Source organism: Lampetra fluviatilis, chromosome 33, assembly GCF_964198595.1.
Source record: "Lampetra fluviatilis chromosome 33, kcLamFluv1.1, whole genome shotgun sequence".
Classification (NCBI taxonomy): domain Eukaryota; kingdom Metazoa; phylum Chordata; class Hyperoartia; order Petromyzontiformes; family Petromyzontidae; genus Lampetra; species Lampetra fluviatilis.
Window position 1 is genome coordinate 2199906 of NC_136307.1, and position 20800 is coordinate 2220705.

Consider the following 20800-nt stretch of genomic DNA (forward strand, 5'->3'; position numbering starts at 1 on the left):
ACTGATACCAGCATGTATCACCAGACCAAATGGTTCACTGAAATTGTGACTAAGACATAATTTTAGCAGTTTCATTATTTCCTCTAAATATTAATGGTTGCTTTGGCACGTAACGGTGGCACAGTGGTGAGCACACTGCGCCTGGCAAACCTGAGTAACATCTGTGTCGAGTGATATCACAACCGGTCCTGGGCTCCCCCTCCTTCACCACCTCCATTGACCTGCACGGTGAAGTATGGTCAAACACAAACAAACCCCCGTGACCGACACCGAATGGGGAGCACTTCATGCAGCAGTGGCTAGAACAAGAGCTGTACATTACGTTATTTTACATAGTGTACGTAATTAGTTCGCATGGGCCCCTGCAGCCGCAAGAGGTCGTACTATGCACCAAAGTATAAAGATTAAAAATCAAACGCTTTTGAATCATAACCCCCAAATCCTGATCATTAATTGAATGGGAAGGGTGGCAATGCATCGAAGGCCTTCACGTAACTGTAATCTATTTTTAGAATGTTATGAACGGGCACCATGGAGGTGACTGGCAGTAGAGGAGGCTTTTAATGCCGTTATCAGAGCACCGAGCCGGCAATGCTGAGATCCGGGGCTTAAATCCCAGCAGTCATCCAACACTTAAAGCAGGTCCCCGGGCGTATCAGCTCAGTCACAAATGAGCCACGACTTAATTTAGTTTGTCTGTTTTTACCTTTATTCAGCCAAGACCACGTTTTGTATTTGCGTGTGTGTATCTATGGGACTTTTTTTTTAGCAAGATCAAAGTATGAAACAATAACATGGGGCCTTTCTTGCCAGTATCAAAGTATAAGAATAGGTTTTACCCTTTCTGGCAATAAAACAGTTGTGTTAAGATGTTCAAACACCAAACAGAAACCTCTTGCAATAAATCATGTCTGCATCAACCACGCTTACTTGTGGTGAACATCCAAACAAAAACATGCTTTGGTCATATATGCATTGTGTTTTTTTTAAACTGATTGGTCGACATCAGAGACGGCCTTTCTTCATGGCCTACTCACCACCAGTGTCAGACCAGAGAATGCCAAAAGGTGACCAGTACAAAGGCAATCCAAGTATCAAAGCATTTATAGATCGGGTTGAGCAGTTGTATGTATGTCCTGTTAATCCATACAATACAGACAAGTACGAACCGCATCGACAAGACAACACGGCGTGTAAAATGACCTCCGATGTCGCTCCTTTTTTAAGGCGTAAAGTTGAAGACCTGCGCGAGGAGCTTAACAAAACGGAGAAGAATTACAAAGATCAGGTAAGGATCGCGCGGCGGCTTTGCCACGTGGCTTGAGCTTGATCTGGTATTCCCTTTGATCGCCGTGTGGGCTGTCTCGTGCTCGCACGGCTTTTCATGTTGCTTTCCTCTCGCTGCAGATTTCGACAAACGAGAAGAAGGTTCACGAAAATTGGGTAAGAAGTCTGCGCGCTTGGCGTGCCCGTGTGTTTTTTTTGTTGGTAATGCGGAGTGGCAGCTTAGTGGTCTGGGGGCACCGTGCGTGACCTTTGTTTGATTCCCAAAGTTAATTTTGTTTCGGTCCGTGGAAGTTTCTCGTGCCAATCACTGGCAAAGTAACGAATGAAATAAAACTATCGCGGCGCAGAAGACGTTCGGCGCCGAGAGCCGCGCGCGTAAAACCTTGCGGCGGCAGTTCTGCGAGCGGGAGCGTCTGGAGATGGCGCCAAGCAGGTTGGAGATCGATCGTCCGCGGTGTGTTCAACTTTGCGTGCCAACGTTACGTTTCGCCCAACAACACAAGAGAGACGACGGTGACGACGGATCAAAAAAGTTATAATGCGCACGAGAGAGCACAGACGAGACAAAATCCCATCGCTTCACGAATCGAATCGTAGGGAGCGAATTTTACCAATGTCGAGAGACATTGGGCCCAGCAGTGGGATGCGGTGCCAGACTTGTCGAAATGCGCAGGGGGTTGTGCAATCTGACCAGCGCACACAAGGTCGGAGGAGGCCACAAGTGTTGCCGGCCCTCGAAGAGTGGGGGGCGGGGGGGGGGGAAATTGTACAGGGGCCCTACTTCATTGCTTGCACCGTGGCCCACGCACCGGTGGGGGATGGTTTATTCTCATCGGAGCTCGTGGGCTGAGGATACCCAGTCAACGGGCTAGGAGGGCCCAGTCACTAGGCTAGGGGAGCCCAGTCACCGTGCTACGAAGAGTGACGGTGGGGGGGGGGACATTGGACAGGCATCTCTTATTCATATCCTTGAACCAGCGCCAATGCCAACCACGCGACGCCACGGAGTAGATGTATGGTGTCATCCTTTGGGAGTCGCACCCACACGTGATGTGAGGCTCTGCTGGATAGTGGCAGCTGTGAACGTTTGTAACCACAGTCGCTTGGTCGTGGTTACAATTTGTTGATGAAAAATGTTTAAAAGTAGCTCACTTTCAACGCGACTTAATCCCCTGGCATAGAAACGTTTTAATTGGTTTCTTTTTTTTTATTGAAGAGCGCCACATCGGGTCTGCACCGGTGTGGCACGGGCCATCGGTGATAATAAAAAAGCAAATTTACACACGAGACGTATTTTAACACCATTCTAGATTTGAAGCTTTCGTGACTGCAATGATTCATATTCTCAGGTTTTTTCGGTAAAGTCACGTAGGTAAAAACATTAAAATTAATGAAAGTAGAATAAAACAAAACAAAATAAAAATCACGACGTTTCGGAGGCAACACAAGTCTCCGTCATCAGGTGGGACCGTCACAGCCAGATTTGCTGCATCACTTGATGCTGTGACGGTCCCACCTGATGACGGAGACTTGTGTTGCCTCCGAAACGTCGTGAATTTTATTTTGTTTTGTTTTATTTTACTTTCATTAATTTTAATGTTTTTACCTACGTGACTTTACCGAAAAAACCTGAGAATTTTAACACCATTGTAATTAACACGACCACTTTCTATAATTAAAATGGACTGTACTTCATGGGACCTCCGTTGCCAGTACCGAAATATGATAATAGGTTTTTCCCCTATTATCTGGCAATAAAATAGGTGTTAAGATGTTAAAACACCAAACTGAAACCTTTTACAAGGAATCATGTCTGCATTAACCACAATGCTTGTGGTCAGAATGCAAAAAAAAACATACTCTGATAATATATGCATTGTCCTTGAAACTGATTGGTCCACACCAGAGACAGCTTTCTTTTGAGCCTCGTCTCAAACGGTGTCAGACCAGAGGACGCCAAAAGGTGTACAGCTCAAAGACAATGCACTATCAGAGTAATGAGAGCTCGGGGTGAGCATCTACATCATGGGACCTCCTTTTTTTTGCATTCTGACCACAAACATTGTGGTTAATGGATACATTATTCCTTGTAAAAGGTTTCAGAAGCTGGTCAAGTTGATGAGACCTTCCAAAGCCACTGGTATTTTAGAAAAAAGTCCACTTCGTCGACAACAACAATAAAAAAAGGTTTCTATTTCGGCGTTTTAACATCTTAACACCTGTTTTGTTGCCAGAAAAAAGGGTAAAAACCTATTATCATATTGTGGTACTCTCTCAGAGCTGTGCTTACTGCTCAAGTAAAGGGGATGAGTATTACTACAGAGCGATTACCTTTTATTCATGACCACATTGGAGTCCGTCATTACGGTTATCACCACACTTGTTTAGCCAGGAAAGGACTTGCATAGTTCTCAACACTCTCAGGACGATGCTGCCACGTTTTTCGTGACGTAGGGGACGTATTTGCTGCTGCTGCTGTGTAATCCCTGTTGAGTAAATTGCAGGTGTGTGTTTTTTCGGCATTGGGGCTCACGGCATGTTCAGCGTTGAGCACAGTTGGCTGTGTACGGTGCGAAAGAAAGTTAAACGTTCATACGTACATACACCAAACAACGCACGTTCAACATACACCAAACAACGCACGTTCAACATACACCAAACAACGCACGTTCAACATACACCAAACAACGCACGTTCAACATACACCAAACAACTCACGTTCAACATACACCAAACAACGCACGTTCAACCAAAGAGGGGTGGGGGGCACCCTCGTCAAGAAGAGCAAAGCACATTCGTTAAGGCGGCATTAGTTGTTGATGATGATTATGACGATCATTGCCAACCACAACCCCCCTTCGCTTCTACAGCATGGCCATTGCAGTCCCTGAAGTTCAAATTGAGATTAAAAGCAAATAAATTTTCGCACGTTGCTCGTGTGCAATGCAAGTAAAACGTTAGCTTTGCAAATGGCTCGTGATAATTACCGCCAATTGACTTGTAATTAGAGGCAATTCATTAGTTCCTAATGTATGGTAACTAATCTCAAAATTTTCTAATCCTCAAACTTTTTGGAGTTTGTATATTTGGAGTGTGCGTGTGTCTCTCTCTCTCTCCCCCCGTGGTCACGTGGATTTTTCTCCGGGTCCGTCGGTTTTTTCCCTCCACGTTTAGAATCGGCATCACGCGTTTTAGAGTATTTGGCTGCTTATACATCACCGTGTGATGATGAGCCACTTGGTTGAGCTTTCATTTGTGGCCCCAGATCGCTTCTGAAAAAGAGCTACGTAGTTCAATGGGCCGTAGCTGGTAAAATAAAAATAAACTAGTTTTTATTTTACTTTGTGTCCCCGTTAGTTTGGGGACAGGGGAGTTGTGAGCTCCTCTCTCTCACGTTTGAGGGCAATTGGCGTGGCAGATAACCAATGGGTGTCCTACAAATCTTCATTGGGAAGCTTTTTAATGTGTGTGTGTGTGTCCCATAGTCTCTCTGTATTGCTGGAAACTTTGGCTGAGCTTGGTGATGGTCGGGAAATATGCCCACTGTGAAAAGAGTTTATTTTTTACACAGTGGCCTTTTTACCCAGTTGAGGCGAGGTTAGTGGGTGGGCCATACTTTCCCATGTGCTCTGGCTGTGAGGTTGATTGATTTTATTTTTTTAGACCGGGACGATCGATGATTGATGTTCGGTCACCCCGCTGAGAGCATTCGTCGTGATTTTCTCGCTTAACAGAGTGGGCCGCGCGAACGCTGCCATCTTCCACTCCATTGATTGATTTATTGACTGCTGTAAGCCACCAGGGCACTTCAAGACTACGCTCTTAAACAGACAGACCGTCATGTTGAATTGTGATCATTCATTGGCGGCGTGTCGCAAAGTCTGTGACCGAATCGCCCTGAACGTGCCTAATCTCGTCAGACCGTGGGTTGGTCACGTCGGGGGCTGTACGCCGATTGGAGTCTCGAATCCATCTGTGGGGAGCTTTGTGTGTTAACCATCTCTGTACGAGTGGGTTATCTCCAGGTTTCTCTGCAATTTCTATCACACGGCGCCTAACACTCTGACCCACAGTTATTTGACCAAACTTCCCAATACAGGGCCCTCCTGGGTGTAAATCAACGAGGGCTTGATTAGAATCAGAATCTTTATTTAGACTCCAGGAGGAATCCGATGAGCTATGAAGTTATTTTTCACAGATGCCCACTATGGGCGGGTCAGCAAGTTACTAAGTCTACTGAGAAGAGTCGCTCAGAACTTTTAAACTCTTCAACTATTTTTATTTCACCAGGTAAGGCCCACTGAGCTATATAGCCCTTTTTCAGAAGCGACCTAACCGCAAATGATAGCTCAACTAAATGGCTTCTCGTCATGTGGAAATTTATAGCAGCCGCATACTCCAGACGTGCCTTGATTCTAAATGTGGAGGGGGAAAACCGGAGTACCCGGAGAAAAATCCACACGACCACAGGGAGAGAGAGAGAGATGAGCAAACTCCCGGGGTCGGGATCGAACCCACGTCCTCCCAGCATACCAGGCTAGGGAGTTAACATCTCGGCACCAGAGAGAGCCGGAGCTGTCTCCATTCCCGCGAGGTCCGACGCTGGGTCGTTCCGCTTGCTCGTGCAGCACAAGCTCCGACGCTTCGGAGCGCGTGATCGCGTGAGCACGGGGGGGGGGGGGGGCAGAAGGGGGTTGGAGCTTCGTCGCAAACCAAGTTGTTTTGGCCAAATGCAAGACGGGTTTTTAATTTTCATTGGCGTCACGAGGAGACGCACTGCGGTTGTCCGTGTGTGCGCGCGTGCTGCTCGTCAAATTTGAGCCTCGTGTTTTATACACGCGAAAAACAACCTACGGCGGCGCACTGTGTAGCGTGTAACGGAACTTAGAGGGCGTTTGCCCTCTGACCCCTGGATCCGTGTCACGGCCGTGCCCGCGTGCGCATCACAAAGACGGCACGTTTAGAAAACATATTTAAGAGAATAACAAAACCACGAATTCTCCAAGCTTCTGAGAAAGCCATCGTCATTTCGATGGGCAGCCTCTAGTAGTAGTAGAATGCAAACCATGAATTTTTTTTTTTAAAGAGTAATATCACAGAAGATGGTTGATGGGGAATTACCCGTAGTTTCTTGAATTCTCATTAATCCTGAAAAAGTAATCGCATTTTAAATGCGTTCTTCAAACACTCTGAGCATTCTCTACACTTCGCTCGCTTCGATCCACGGGGACGCAGATATATGTACATATACATATATAAATATATAATCCCTCATTCTTTGGGTCTTTCGGTAAAGTCACGTAGATAGGTTTAAATTAATAAAAATACAATTTTAAAAACTACACAAGCGGTCGTTTGGCGGATGACGACCGCTTGTGTTGCGATCGAAACGTAGTTTTTTGTTTATTTTATTTTGATTAATTTGAACCTATCTACGTGACTTTACCGAAAGACCCAAAGAATGTGAATTCCTGCAGTGACGAAAGCTATAAGTCCATATATAATCCCTCATTCATGATTCCTGTTTCTGAGGCATCCCCGCTGTGTTCCTGCATTGGCTGTCGTGTATCACGGTACTCACTCAGAGGTCCTCACTCAGAGGTCCTCACTCAGAGGTACTCGCTTCCTCGGAGCCAAGCGACCCCGTGCTGTCATTCTAAAACGTTCGTTTTGTTTCAGCTTAAAGCTCGCACGGCTGAGAGGGAGATGGTGGCATCCAAGAAGGAAGTTTCCACCCTGAAGGAGAGGTGAGTTTCTTTCAAAATGGCACGGACCAAATTCTCGTACGACAGTATTGAATATAACTACGATCATCATCATCAGTGCCACTACCCATGGCATGTTGCTGCGCTGGATGAGCGACTCCAGGCCACCACCATACAGTACTGCAGCTGTGACGGTGCACGGGACTTACAGCGCTGTCCGTTTCTGGTTTGCTTGACTTTTGGTGCCAACTATTCAAATAATATTTTTTTTGTTTGTTAAATAAAGTCCCGACTTAGAAGCTACAATACAAGAAGGGACAAATGAGACATCGTTGAGATGGGTCGGCGCACGTTAAGGCCTGTCACCGCCACTCCACGGACGGGATGGTGGGACGGAGGCGTTAGCGGTATTCTGCACGGCGGTGTTGCGGAGTTTTAAGAAACGGTGTGTGTGTGTAAAGGTACGGTGCGATGTTTGTCGTTGCTAAAATGCTAGGTGTGCAGCGATGCATCGACTCTGACTGTGTATGTGTGTGTCTTTGACTGTGTGTGTGTCTCTGACTGTGTTTGTGTCTCTGACTGTGTTTGTGTCTCATGACCTAGGATGTCGGATATTGAACTCAAGCTTGCCCTGCTGCATAGGCCACCGACCTATCGGATGGACTTTCAGAGAGGGCTGCCCCTCCAGCCTCTGGTGGTACCGACACACAGAGGTGCTCACTTGCTTACTCATCGCTGCGATGTCTGGTGGTACCGACACAGAGATACTAACTCGCTTACTCATCACTGTGTTGTCTGGTGGTACCCTCACACAGAGATGCTCGCTTACTCATCGCTTTGGGTTTAATCCAAAAATCGGGGGACTCATCCCCAGTCCTGGCAGCGCTGCGACCGAGCACTGTTAATGACACGGAATGTGGCGGTGACACCACCACAACGCCCATCCGTGTCCAACCCAGCAGCATAAATTGGGGTGACGCGGGGACAGTCGACAGGCAGGGTGTGTGCGGTCAGATGACGTTCAGTAGAGCCCTCTTGCAAGACGACACCATGGCCTGTGCGGAAGAGCCGACGAAATTAGAAGGGGCTCTCCAGAGCTACTCCCAGTGGACGCCCTTCCTGCCGAAGTGGCACGAGTTAGACATTGCAAGGCTGCACCTTTACCTTCATTTCATCTGCCGCTCTGCCGGGGAGATCGAGCCGAGCCGAGCCGGCGACCTCCGCATTGCGAGTCCAGCGTGCGCTGACCGTCGCTCCACGGCAGCGCTCGTCCCTGGACGTGCACGAGCGTGCGAGCGAGCGAATGTGGCCCCTGGTGCCGTTTGTCCGTTGGCTGGAGTGGCGGAGGCTCTGGTAAGCCCGTCGAGCCACGTTTCGGCCCTCACGCCCCCCCCCCCCACCACCCCTCACCGCCCCCCCACCCTCGGCAGGAGCGTCGTTGCGCGACGGCTCGTCGTTTGCATCGTCGCCGGTGAGCGGCCCGCCGTCGCCTCCCATGCTGACGGACGAGCCGCGGCGAGGGCCCACGCGGGCCCCGGGGCAGCCCCGCCGCACCCCACGAGCGGCCGGTACACCAACGCCTCCCTCCGAGCCCAAGCCCTCTTGCTCTGTGGCCTTCCGTGGAATTTTTACTCCGCTCCTCTGTTGCCTTTGCTGTCATTGCCTTTACACCAGGAGGTGGTCATTTTTTTCCATAATTTTTTCAAGATTTCCCCCCCCCCCCGCCCCACCCCGTTTCAACGTTACAATCTTTTGGCAGCCGCCATCCGCTGATTTTTCTCGTCTAAATACGCCGTGATTTGGGTGGCAAGGAGCAGCGTGACTCGTCGTGTTTATGACCAATCGCGCGAACAAGAAGTACCTTTGGAAGATAGAGCTGACATGTGTGGTGTTTTTTTCATCTTATAAATATGTGAAGCCACGAACAAAAATATGAATGTTTTCCTGCACTTATGCAAGGGTGCTCCCACTTTTGATTGCGCAATATGTCGGTCATGTAACAAACAAAAAACTGGTTTGAAAAAAAATGCACACAGACACAAGGATTGTCCCATTCACTGTTAGCCACAGTTTCGTAGATATAGCGGCTTATTAAATTATTTGGTTATTGAATCACGCTCATACAATACTTAGGATCTTATTGATTTTTCAGCATTTACTCTTTGTTCTCGGTGGACAGGGGCGAATATTTTATTCATGCCAGATGTGTACTTTGCAGGAAAGGGTGGTTATCAGTTACATGTCAAATGAATGAAGGAATTAATGATAGAACTGCCTCTCATCACAAACATTAAATAATTTAGCGTTGCCACCAACCAGCAAGATTGTCACCATCGACCATTTTCTATCAACTTCTGCATGAAGACTTCTTGTAGATTCACTGACAGTCGTTCTCTCTGGCCCACTGACGATGCGGCTCCGCTGGCTTGTGTCGCCTGGTTATGTCGCTCCGTCTCCCCTTTGATCAACCCCCTTGTTGTCTGGCTGCCATTCTGGGTTTTCTTCATCTTCGTCATCATTAGCAGTCATCATCAATCCACTGCTGGTCCAAGGGCCTCCCCAAGCCATCACCATCCCTCTTACGGTCCTGCGATACAACGATCCATCCGGCAGCTGCTGTGCACGCGAGCCGGTTCCATCGCTCCGTCTCCGTGGCCCTCGTCCTCTTGGACGCTCCGTCGCTACCCTCGCCCACGGGACACCCTCCCACCCCGTGACGTGTTCCCCCGCCCATGCTGCGCTTACCCTTCCCGACAATGACAGCCGTGTGTCTTTCACCTGCGTCCGTTCTCCAATCCCACGCGTTCCTTTTGCCCTCTCTTCTCGGCTAATTTCTCACGAGGGCATTTCTCTCACGCTGCTACTGTTGTGCACTCTTCCCCGCTTGTTCCGTCTCGTTTGCATTTATTTTATTGCATGCCGCTAACACCGATTCAGTTGCAACTGCGAACATTTGTTTCATTCGGCTGGGGGTGTGAAGGGAACTTAATTCGCTGTTCTTGTTCCGTTTTTCATCCCATAATTCCCCCCTCCAACCTGGAGCAGATAACGGGCCTTCGTCTCCGCTGGACAGCACCGACGGCCTTCACGTGAGCGACTTCCTACGAATCGCTAACCTTAGGCCTCGTTAGGCTCGTCCGCGCGACGGCCACTTTTCAGTGCCCTTGTGTTTTGATTTGGGAAATTACGAACCGCCGTTACCGCAACAGCCCGTTAGCAAGTGCCACGTTCAGTTGAGCCTTTTGCTGCGTACTTGCCAAGGCCTTCCTTGCGAGCGATCGCTTGGGTGTGTAATTGGGCGGCTTTCACCGTCACGGTTCACGGTCGTGACACGAGCCGAGGATCAATTATTCGTCTACGTTTTTACCGTTTAATTTTTATTTTATTTTTTGCCCATCCATCTCTCCCCCCCCCCCCATCTCATTTATACATTTTGGTTTGCATCATGAGTGCAGAATTAATATAATTAGTAATTTATCAATTCTCATATGGATGTGAGCGTAACAATAAAGATTTTATTGCGTTAATCTGTGCATTTTTATATGCGCAGTAACAGCTCCCATATATGCTGCCAGAAAATACATAATGGCCTCCTCACACAAAGACCCATTCCAAGCACCCTTGTTGGAAGGCATATTTGAAAGAAAAAAACCCACTGTGCTTTTGTTTACTTTGATTTAACTTGGCACAAGGAAAAATCATCTGTGGCACTGACCTTATTAAATGTTTTTGCGACTGCCACACCTAATCGCAACGCGTAATGCTGGAAGCTGGTCCATTCAACACCAATTCAGCCCATCGTCCATCTGGGTCGATAAAGCATGTACCTCTTCGTGGGGAAATCAACAGCGGTGTTCCGTTAGAAATGCCCACTGTTGCTCTGGGAATATGTCATTATCAACTCGGATGAGCACCGTGCCACGCTCGTTTTGAGCAGGGAAATGCTCCAGATTTTTTTACTCCGCGCTGCGAGAACGTCACAAACACCAAATGTACTCATTTAGTATGATGATTATTATGATCACGATTATCGTGGCCTGTTACCGAAAGTACGTTCACTCACGGACGCTTCTTCGACGCAGAATCCCATTCCGGCCGGGAGACCGCCGGAGCTGCGAGCTTCGCACGGCCACGTCCCCCCGCCGCCGGGGCCCCACGAGCCGGCGTACCCCCGGCACTCTCCCCCTCGGGGGCAGCACATCCCGCCGGCCCAGGCGGGGCCGCGCGGCGGTCCGCAGACGTCGCCGCTCTCCGCCCAAGGCACCCCGCCGCCGTCGGCCCGGGCGGCGTTCGGTTTTCCGCAGCGGCCTCAGCCAGCGGGCCCGACCGCGGCGGCCGCTTCGGCGTCGCAGAACGGAATGTTGAGAGGGCCGCCCGGGCCTGGTCTACCGCCGCCGGCGTCGGCGGCGCCGTACGGACCGCCTCCGTCTCCTGCGCTGAGCGGCGGTCCCCCTCCGATGCAGAGGCAGTTTTACCCTCCACCACCGCAAGGGGCCCCTGGGGCTCCGGCTCAAGGGCAGTTGGCTCCGCCGCAACCGCTCGTGCCGTACGACTCGCAGCCATCCCAAGGACGCCGCAATCCACCGCCGCTGTGGCACGGAGCCCCCGGTCAACATCCACCCCAGGGTTCTGCTGGGCAACGTCCTCCTCCTCCTCCTCAGGGACCTCCTGGGCAGCCCCCAATGCTGGGACCTCCTCCTGGGCAACATCTCTCTCAGGCTCCTCCAGGACATCCTCCACCCCTAGGAGCTCGGGGCCAACCTCCGTCCCAAGTGCATCCTGGGCACCGTCCTCCACAGGGACCTCCTGGGCAACCTCCTCACCTTCATGCCGAACCACAACTTCAGCATTCTCAAGCACCGCAGAGCCCGCCCCTGTCCCAAGCGCCCCGCATGCCACCTCCGTCCCAGGGGCCGTTTGCTCCACCACCGTGGCAAGGAATCCGCGGGCCTCCTCCTCATCCTCCTCCTCCCTCTGCGCACGGGTTCCACGGACGCCCGTCGTTGCAGGAGCTCCGTCCACCGCACCGTCCGCCACCACCGCCCGCCTCCAGTGCAGGTCAGTGCTTGGGTGAGAGTTGTGTTTGCTGACCGCAGCGGCGATGTGAGAGGAGGCCACGCGACGGCAAGGTCGTTACCGATGATGGTAATCGTAGTGTCCCGCCTGCGTTGGATCGGTACGGCGAGAAACGGAAAGCAAATTCCAAAAAGTGTAACTCTAGCTCCAGAGAAAATTCCGCTTGAAAAAAATGCTCCGGTGCAATTTTATAATAAGTATTAAATGGTAAAACCTGAAATGAAACCATAAATAAGCATTGAAACATTTAATTAGACAAATAAAAGTGTTAAGGTAAAGTCCTGCAATTGATTTTTGACGTCACTGGCTTGCGGAAGGACCTCCACTCAAGGGTGTTTTGGCCTACTCTTCCAAACTGGCCAGATGTCGGGCAAAGAGGGTAGGAGTTGTTCTCACTTGAGCGCACCGCTCGCAACCTGCTGTACGTCCGTACATTGAACTTCTTTCGCAACGCTGAACGTAGCCAACTGCGCGGATCGGGAGGTGTGGGGGAAGGACAACAAACTAAACACAAAAAGCAGTTCTAAAGAAAATGACTTTGTAATGTAGACAAATTATAAGTGCATGGCTCTGGTGGCTTCTTAATGTCGGAAGGAAGAGAGAAAGCCTCCATCGGGGGCTGATTCCACGGCGCTGTTTCAGCTGCCGCGCCGGGAGATTGAACCGAGCCGGCAGCCCTCCAGTTCGCAAGTCCCCAGCGTGCAAAGCGCAACACCGCGGCAGCGTCGTTGGAAAAAACAGAGAGATGTATGCCATGGTTATTACTGTGCGTTGAACACACCACGTACGTAGTCAACCATGTTAATCGGAGGTACGGGGGAAGGATCGTGATTAATGCAGAGTTGGCGCTGCCATGCAGTGGGCTCGCTCTACTAGCCACCAAGCTGAGCTGTCCGACCGATTTTTCCCCGAGCCAAGCGTTCATTTTTGGTCTCTTGTTCGACTTTCCAGGGCTTGGTATTGCCAAAAGCTGACTGTAAAATAGACATCACAGAACCCATGATGTTATACGTAAGAGTCGGTATAAGTGTGATCTCATGGCATAATATTGACAAATGTAAAGCTCTATGTAGGTATAAATTTCCACTAAACGTTATGAATGAATAGTGTGTTCCCTGTTTAATTACGTCTCTAGGGTTTTCCCGTTTGGGTTCTTTATCTTCACATTCCTCAACCTGGATCTGTTTAAATAAATTATGAACACCAGCGTGTTCTCATTTTGTCACGTTGTAAAATTTTATTGAAATCTATTTCGGAGAATAAAATATAATTTACATCGTAATATGCCAATGTGAAAGATATATTTTTTGCTATAGTGCATCATGGGAATTATACCCATAAATACCTTATAAGTCCACCACAAAGACAAAGACCTCGCCCCCGTATATCCTACATAAGCTGTTGGGGCAAGTGCTGTGGGCGAGCACCTATGACAACTGGCACAGCACACATCGGGGTGGTGTGGCCGTCACCACGCCCAGCCGCCTTTGTCTCCCCAGTGCCGATGTTTACACGCCACACCAGTTCCGATATTCGCCGCTGTATGTTGGACTTGTTTCGCACCGTACGTAGCCACCCGTACTGCTGTGTTGGCAAAGTGTGGCAATCGGACTTGGGTCGCGCAGCGTGCTAACTGCTGCACCACCGCTCCCCAACAGAACAGCACCACGACAAAGACACCCTTCTGATCACGCTGCAAACCCGAGAAGAGGGAGAGTGCAGCCGATGTTTGTTGATGCGATCTGGCTGGACTCCACAGCTTGGACAAGTAATTCACAAACCTCTCACTCCCCCTCTGCCCTTGTGTGTTTACTCGCTTGCAGTTCGGAGTTCGGCGCCAAATTCCAGAGGAAAATGAAGCTCAGAAGGAAACCCCCACCCAGCCCCGGTGACCCTCCCTAGCAGCTGGAACTGGAGCTATTGACAACACGAGGGACATTGCTGCAGCCAGTTCTGCCCTCACCCACCGGTGTTGTTTTTGAAGGTCCTCTGCCTCGGATGATCAGCATCGTGGTAACAGCTGAGAGATGGGAGTCCCCCAACGTCAGTGCTGAAAGTGCTCGCAGACTAACAATGGGCCAAAGTTCAACACAAACCCCGCCCCGCCCAGGCAATGCTGTAGTTCTTGCCGTAAAATGTAACGAAGTTCGTATGTCACACCCTTGCCAATATCGATACTATGTAGACTTGGGATGTGATGTGATGCCAGGCCGAGATATGGCTTTTTGGATGATCCTAAAAACTCTTGTTTCTGGTCGATCAGGAAGTATGACATCACAGGAAATGACCTCGCTTATATTACATCACTTCCACGCACGAAGAAACGTGAAATGATGACGTGATATAAGCGGGTCCGTATAAAGATCCGAAATTGTCCTTAAACATCCGAAACGTTTGAATCAGAAATTCATCCCGAATATTCACGCAAAGGGGCGATACCACCACATCATCCCCCGACTGGCAGACCGAATGCGCACTTGCTGCAGCCCGTTGCTGCGTGTACAGCTTTACACCACCCAGGGACAGCTGCCACTGGGGAGTTCTCCTTGGCCAGACTGCGTTTGGGGAATTGGAATGGTTGAGTTGAGGCTTGCCGAGGAATGCAATCATACTGGACATGCAAATTATTATCCTTGCCACGTGTTTACTCTGTTACAGTTTTTCTCATTTTACGAGTCGGTTACTTTTTCCACAAATTGTATTTGTGTTTACTTTGTTGTTGTTTACTTTGAGGTGTTTTTTAAAAAGTATGTAACCAAAGACCATACTATGAATTTGGAACGCACGCAAATCTTTGTTCTTATCTAAATGGTTTTTAGTTTTGCTTCAAGGCTAATTTCTTAGTGGCTACCATGTAAAGTAACATTTCTATACTAGGATTATAAAGATCAAGGAATTTTCACTTGCAGGATTATACAGAATACATAACTTTACAGTATATATACACACAAACACATAATTTCCATATATATTGCTAACCTATTTTAATAATAATAATACTACACTACAAAGGCTCGTATTATTTTAATAAAGTTAAACTACAAGGGTCATGTCAAGATAATGCGTGAGGCTTAGGTTTAATATTTTTGCACGAGCCGCTTCAGTTCGCGGTACAAACGCTTTTACGTTGGAAACCTTCGCGGCAATCGGAGTAGCGATGACAACGACGTTGGTAAGGGACTTGGCAGAGCCACTTCTGAAATCCCATCAATTGGCTCTCTAACCCGCGTGAGTTTGGCGCTGGATAACAAAAAAACGCACTCCGAGAAAATTCGCCCATCGTACGGATATTAGCCAATCAAACAAGAGGGCGGCGGGGGGGTGTGTCACGTGACGCTGTACCAACCGATGGGATTGGATCGATTTCCAACTGCCACACCAAACGTCTTCCCTACACGTGCACGTCTCTTTGATCGGCGATTTCCGTCCGATTTTGTTCTATTGCAGCCCAACGTCTCGCGTGGCCATCGCGGCACCAACACTGCGGTGAATTAATGGGACAGGCGAATTTAATACGTAGGGTCATCGTGTTATTTGCTTTTGCCTACTTCGATGACGGAGATGAGACGGTTGTTTCTCGCTACCCTTGAACCCGTTTTTTAAATCTCCCCGTGGGTTCTTCCTTGGGTCGACATTAGCACCCTGCCACCTGATTCTCACCTTTAGTGTGATGCCCCACCCCCCCCCCCCCCCACTTCTGTATAGTGAACACACGTGCAATTGAGATCAAGAGGTCATTAATTTTTAAACGTGAATGGCATTTAGTTTGTACTTTGCGTGCCGATGCTCTATTTCAGACTCGAAACCTTTTTGACGTATGCGCGTTTGTGCGGTGTCGCACACACGCACGTATAATGTCATCATGTACGGCCCTTTATCAATCCACTGCTGGATGAAGCCCTCCCCACGCAATGGCGGATGTGTGGGTTGAAGGGGATGAGATCCAGGGCTGGTCTCAGATGTCACTCGGCACCGAAGGTGCCCGTAGCCGGGAAGTGCCGAGAAGTGACTCCGTGTCTCCGGCTTCATAGCGCGCTGTGCTCACCATGGCGCACACCCATGCCGTCCACTCCCGCTTCACGTCACGTCAATATGCATACAGTGCGTCATTGATGACACGAATTAAATGTTGTCTTAGACTTAGAGAATCTGACCTTTCTGGGGGTCATCTGTCCCCAGGTAATGGTTTTTGTGGTGACAATCGTAACTTATTCAATGTGGATAATACTTCACATTTGTCTTAATAAGCATGATCTCTTTTAATGAACTTAGTGGAAGGAACATATCTGCAGGGAACTATTACACTTGTACCTGCTGATGGTATTAGCCGTGATCTGGATCTAAACTCAGGTTGCTGGGTTCATAGCATCACCTTTCACCCCTGTGCCAATGTATTACTTGTAGGTTTTATGAAAATCCACGCTCTTGAACAAACATACATACCTGGTTCATGGATAAGCAATTATAGAAGATAGTTTCGTGAACATAATTTTATGAACATGCAAAGTTAATCTACTATAAACAGATCGAGTAAGAATAATTGCATATATAGGTTTATACACTCAAGACAAAATTGTTTTTGAGGTAAATATTAATGTGCATATTTAATCATGTTCTTACTGAATAAGAAATTCACTGGGTTTTTTTACCAATTAAAATGAAAAATCCCCAAGGGCGTGTGTGAATTTGGTGAGCAATGTGTAGCAGCGGTGCTACACAGACGCAGTATAGAAGGATGAGGACAGATCTCATGTTGCCACAGTGTACAGCATTACTGCAGTGCTAGACGGGGAAGGGAGACGCACAAAGACAAAGATCCCCCGTACAGCCTTAACACACTTGGGGCAAGTGGTGTTAGCGAGTAGCAGCTGTGAAGGCCGGTACAGTACGCACAGGGGGTCGGTGGCCAGCAACCACGCCCGGGGGCCGCCTTTGTCTCCCCAGTAGCGATGTTTTTAGACACCGCACCAGATACTCGTTTGAGGCTGAGTCGACCTAGGGGAGGCCCAGGACCGGTCCGGATAATCGCCAGCGGTTTTAGGCGTGAGCGGAAATCGAACTCGGGTGGACGGGTTCGTAGTGCAGCGCGCTAACCGCTACACAACCACTCCCCTATAGGATGGGAGACACGCCCGCCCGCCCGCCCGCACGTAACTCGGTTATGGCTATAAAGGCAAAGGTATCGGTGGAGGCCTGCGATTGTTGGCTCACGCCGCTGCTAGTGGTAGGGCCCCTTGACTCTTGAGAGAGGGAGAGAGAGAGCCCGTCCCCTCGAGGGTATTTGGCCTAATTTTCTGACGAGGTAGGAGCAGGCGCAATTCACTTCCACCTCGCGCGACCTGCCGATTTACTAACTTTCAGAGAAAATAAAACGATAAATTATTTTTATTTTACCAGGTAAAAAAAAAGAAGCGACCTGGCCACAAATGATAGCTCAGCAAAAGTGGCTTATCACGTGGAAATTTATAGCAGCCAGATACTTTCTAAACGTGTGGCGTTGATTCTAAATGTGGAGGGAAAAACCGGATGACCCGGAGAAAAATCCACTCGACCACGGGGAGAGAGACACGCAAACTCCAAATATACAACAGGCGTCGGGGGTCGAACCCACAACCTCCTGTATACCAGGCGAGGTAGTTAACATCTCGCCGCTGTGCATACCTTTATAGGAAAACTCTTGTTACAAAGGGCAAATGTTATACGTACGGCTTTATGTGCTTGAAGGAGGTGTGTGTGGCCTCTTCAATGTACGTTGTGGCGATGCAGCAACAATTGTTGATTGGTTTAGCTGCGACTCGGGGTGATCGGTGCTGTGGAGCAGGCGATTGGTCCGCTCTTAGGACGCCCACGTGTTCGGTGAGCAGCGTGGCCATGCGGGATGGAGCTGAATTATTGAAGCCGATTTCCAAGAGCTTTTTATTACAGGGAGGGGAAAAACTAAAAAGCAGCTTTTGAGTCTCTTGCTGCACAGGTCGTCACGGTCGTGGCGGACGGCTCTCCGACGCGATGCCGGGTCGTCTACCACCGCGTGTTGTTCGGCGCGGTGTCCGACGTTTCGCTCAACGTTTCCGGGAGCTTCTTCAGGAATCGATAAACGCCGCGTACAAACACGTCGGAGAGCTTTTTAAGCCTCTGCTTAAATATCATTGTATCCGTCCAGCCCGGCACGGCAGAAGGAATACATTTCGTGAAGAATAAAACGGTTGACATTTTACCGCTTCTATCCCTGCTATCTGCTTAGCCTCACACTTGCTCCTCCGGTGAGATTGTTTAAGTCCATTCATTCAGATTTCGCTTTGCGTGAGCCCCCATATTGCATTGTGCATTGTGGCATCATCGCTGTTTGACGCCTGTGAAGTTTCCGATTGGAGGCCTCTGAAAGCGGCGATTCTAGTGGATGCTTGTGCTGGGTTTGAGTAGATTTTTGAGCCGGCAAGGAAGCTTTCCTGTGAAGCGGCCGGATGACGTTTTAACAGCGAGGCAAGGTTTGTAACAGTGTCTTAAAAAGTTGACATTTCCCCCCCCCCCTCCCAATTTACACTTGGGATTCTTTCTTTATCGATATCGATCAAGGATCGGAGTGGCTTCATGAGTCGGAGAAGGAAACGCGCACACCTCAGGATTTCACTCGGAGTGTACAATTTTTGGGTAAAAATATCTCTCGTTTTGGATGGCCAGGGATAACACAACAACCCAGGCTTGTATCCGCAAATGTTGGAGGAATGTCTTTCCTTGCCCTGTAAAAGGGATTGTAGGTGCCCTTCAAGTCCCTTGCAGAGTGGCCCTTAAATCCACCACAAGTCACTCGATTCTCTTTTTCCACTGCACAACTTGGGCCTGTGCTGAGACAGCCATTGGAAAACCACGCATACTTAACTACTCAAAATAAACTATTTTAACGGGTAAGGCCTACTGGGCTAAATAGTAGCTCTCTTTCAGAAGCGACCTGGCCGCAAATGATGGCTTAGCAAAGTGGCTTCCGTGCAAATTTAATGCAACCAAATACTCGCGTCATGTTGATTCTAAAATGTGGAATGAAAAAACCGGAGGACCCGGAGAAAAATCCACGCGATCATGGGGGAGAGAGAACATTGCAAACTCCAAATATAAGGCAGGCATCAGGGTCGGGATCGATGCCTGTATACCAGGCGAGGTAACTAACATCTCGCCACCGCGGCGCCCTTGAGGGGGCCCCACGCTGGCTTGGCTCGGATGTGCCAGTGGAAAAGGGGGAGATCGGTGTAAAAAAAACATCTGATGTGAATATCTATGCAACTGGCCACAGGTATTTGTATGAATGATGGACACACTGTAGTCGTATGAGAACACGTTATTAAGTGTGCAACTTCTGAAGCTGATAAAGTCGAACTCTCTCCGGACAAATAATGAATATCGCGATCTTAAGAGAACATTGAACGTTTGGTTGGTACTTGAATTGGGTGCTGTAGAATCTAGTTAAACGTGTGGACAGCTGATTTTAAGTTCTAGTGGGCAGTGTTGAATTGCTCCCGGCGGATGATGATGATGATGACGATGCCGATGAAGGTGACAACGCACGAAAGCGATGGGCAAACGTTGCTGAGGATCAGTGCAATGTGTGTGATACGTTCTGGCCTTCAGTCGATGTGGTGAACCTTCGTTAGTGTCGCAATATTTGGCTAAAGTTAGGGCAAAGTGTAATGTCAACAAAGTCATATTTTGGAGAGAGAAAAAAACCCGACAAAGCGTGAAGAGTCACCTGTTATGCCTTCGTCGTAGCTGCAATGGATATGAAACGATACTCGTGCTAACATACGTGTATATTTTTAATATAAAAACACTAAAGTATCATTTGTCAATATTCCCACTTTTTTGAGCGTTGCAATAAACTCCCAAGTTGTCGGATTGTGTCGTACTCGCATTTCTTCTTCTTCGTCCAGCTGCCCAGTACAACATTCGAGACGGCAGGGCCTTTGAAATCTCAATCCACATACAATACTACAAACTCCCAACAATGATGTTTCGAGTTGTATTCTACTGATTATCAACTCCGTGGCCTTATTTCACACCTCTCTGTGTCATAAAACCAGTGTCAGGGGATTGTTGAGTCAAGCAAAGACAGTGCAGCGCAGCGAATCCATTGTTGTACTGCACTTCGGTGCCCCCCCAACTTGTGTATGCTCCCCGACTTCACCAGACCCGCACTGACCAGCGTGGTGAAGTATGGCCAAACAACCCCCCAGGACCCGCACGACGTATATTTGCCGGCATCTAGCAGTGGATTGACTAATGGAATCTACGTGTGCTGTACCATGAAAGGCTGGTGGGAATGCTACCTAACGACCAATAGAAATGTACTGCGGGAAATAATTAAAGAGCTTAGTCTGAGAGAATTATGCACGGCGTGGCTCAGGACAATTGAGCAAAAGGAAGGCCACGGACAAGCAGACCGCTAAAACAAGTGACGATATTTGTGGCTGGAAACAAGACGGAGCATGCTCACCCAGGGCACTTACTGAAGGCGGGCGAAGTTAACGACGATTCAATAGATTTAACGGCGTCGGATTTCGCAAACCAATGCGATTCGGAATTGATCGGCGCCGGGGGTCGGATTGCCCAAGTGAAATGTGCCTCGGGCCTTTTCCACAACGTTCCCACCCACCGTAATCCGCAACGGGGGTTTTTTTTTTTAACGAATCTTGGCGGATCGCTGTCCACAACGCACCGGGTGCTGACGGGAGCGGTCACACGCT

At 48.9% G+C, this 20800-nt stretch overlaps 2 protein-coding genes across 2 annotated transcripts in view; one reads left to right on the top strand and one right to left on the bottom strand.

Moving 5' to 3' along the window:
* LOC144943928 (uncharacterized) overlaps positions 1-19924 on the top strand; it is a 42892-nt gene extending 22968 nt beyond the window's left edge. The window contains exons 16-23 of the mRNA XM_078871803.1: positions 1228-1288; positions 1408-1443; positions 6967-7034; positions 7596-7705; positions 8423-8560; positions 10038-10081; positions 11075-12050; positions 13892-19924. Of these exons, the coding sequence (XP_078727929.1) occupies positions 1228-1288; positions 1408-1443; positions 6967-7034; positions 7596-7705; positions 8423-8560; positions 10038-10081; positions 11075-12050; positions 13892-13926 (1468 nt within the window). The 3' untranslated portion in view covers positions 13927-19924. The remainder of the gene's footprint in view (positions 1-1227; positions 1289-1407; positions 1444-6966; positions 7035-7595; positions 7706-8422; positions 8561-10037; positions 10082-11074; positions 12051-13891) is intronic.
* Positions 1-20800, bottom strand: part of LOC144943931 (fibulin-5-like) — a 610861-nt gene that overhangs the window by 358264 nt on the left and 231797 nt on the right. The gene's annotated exons all lie outside the window — the stretch shown is intronic.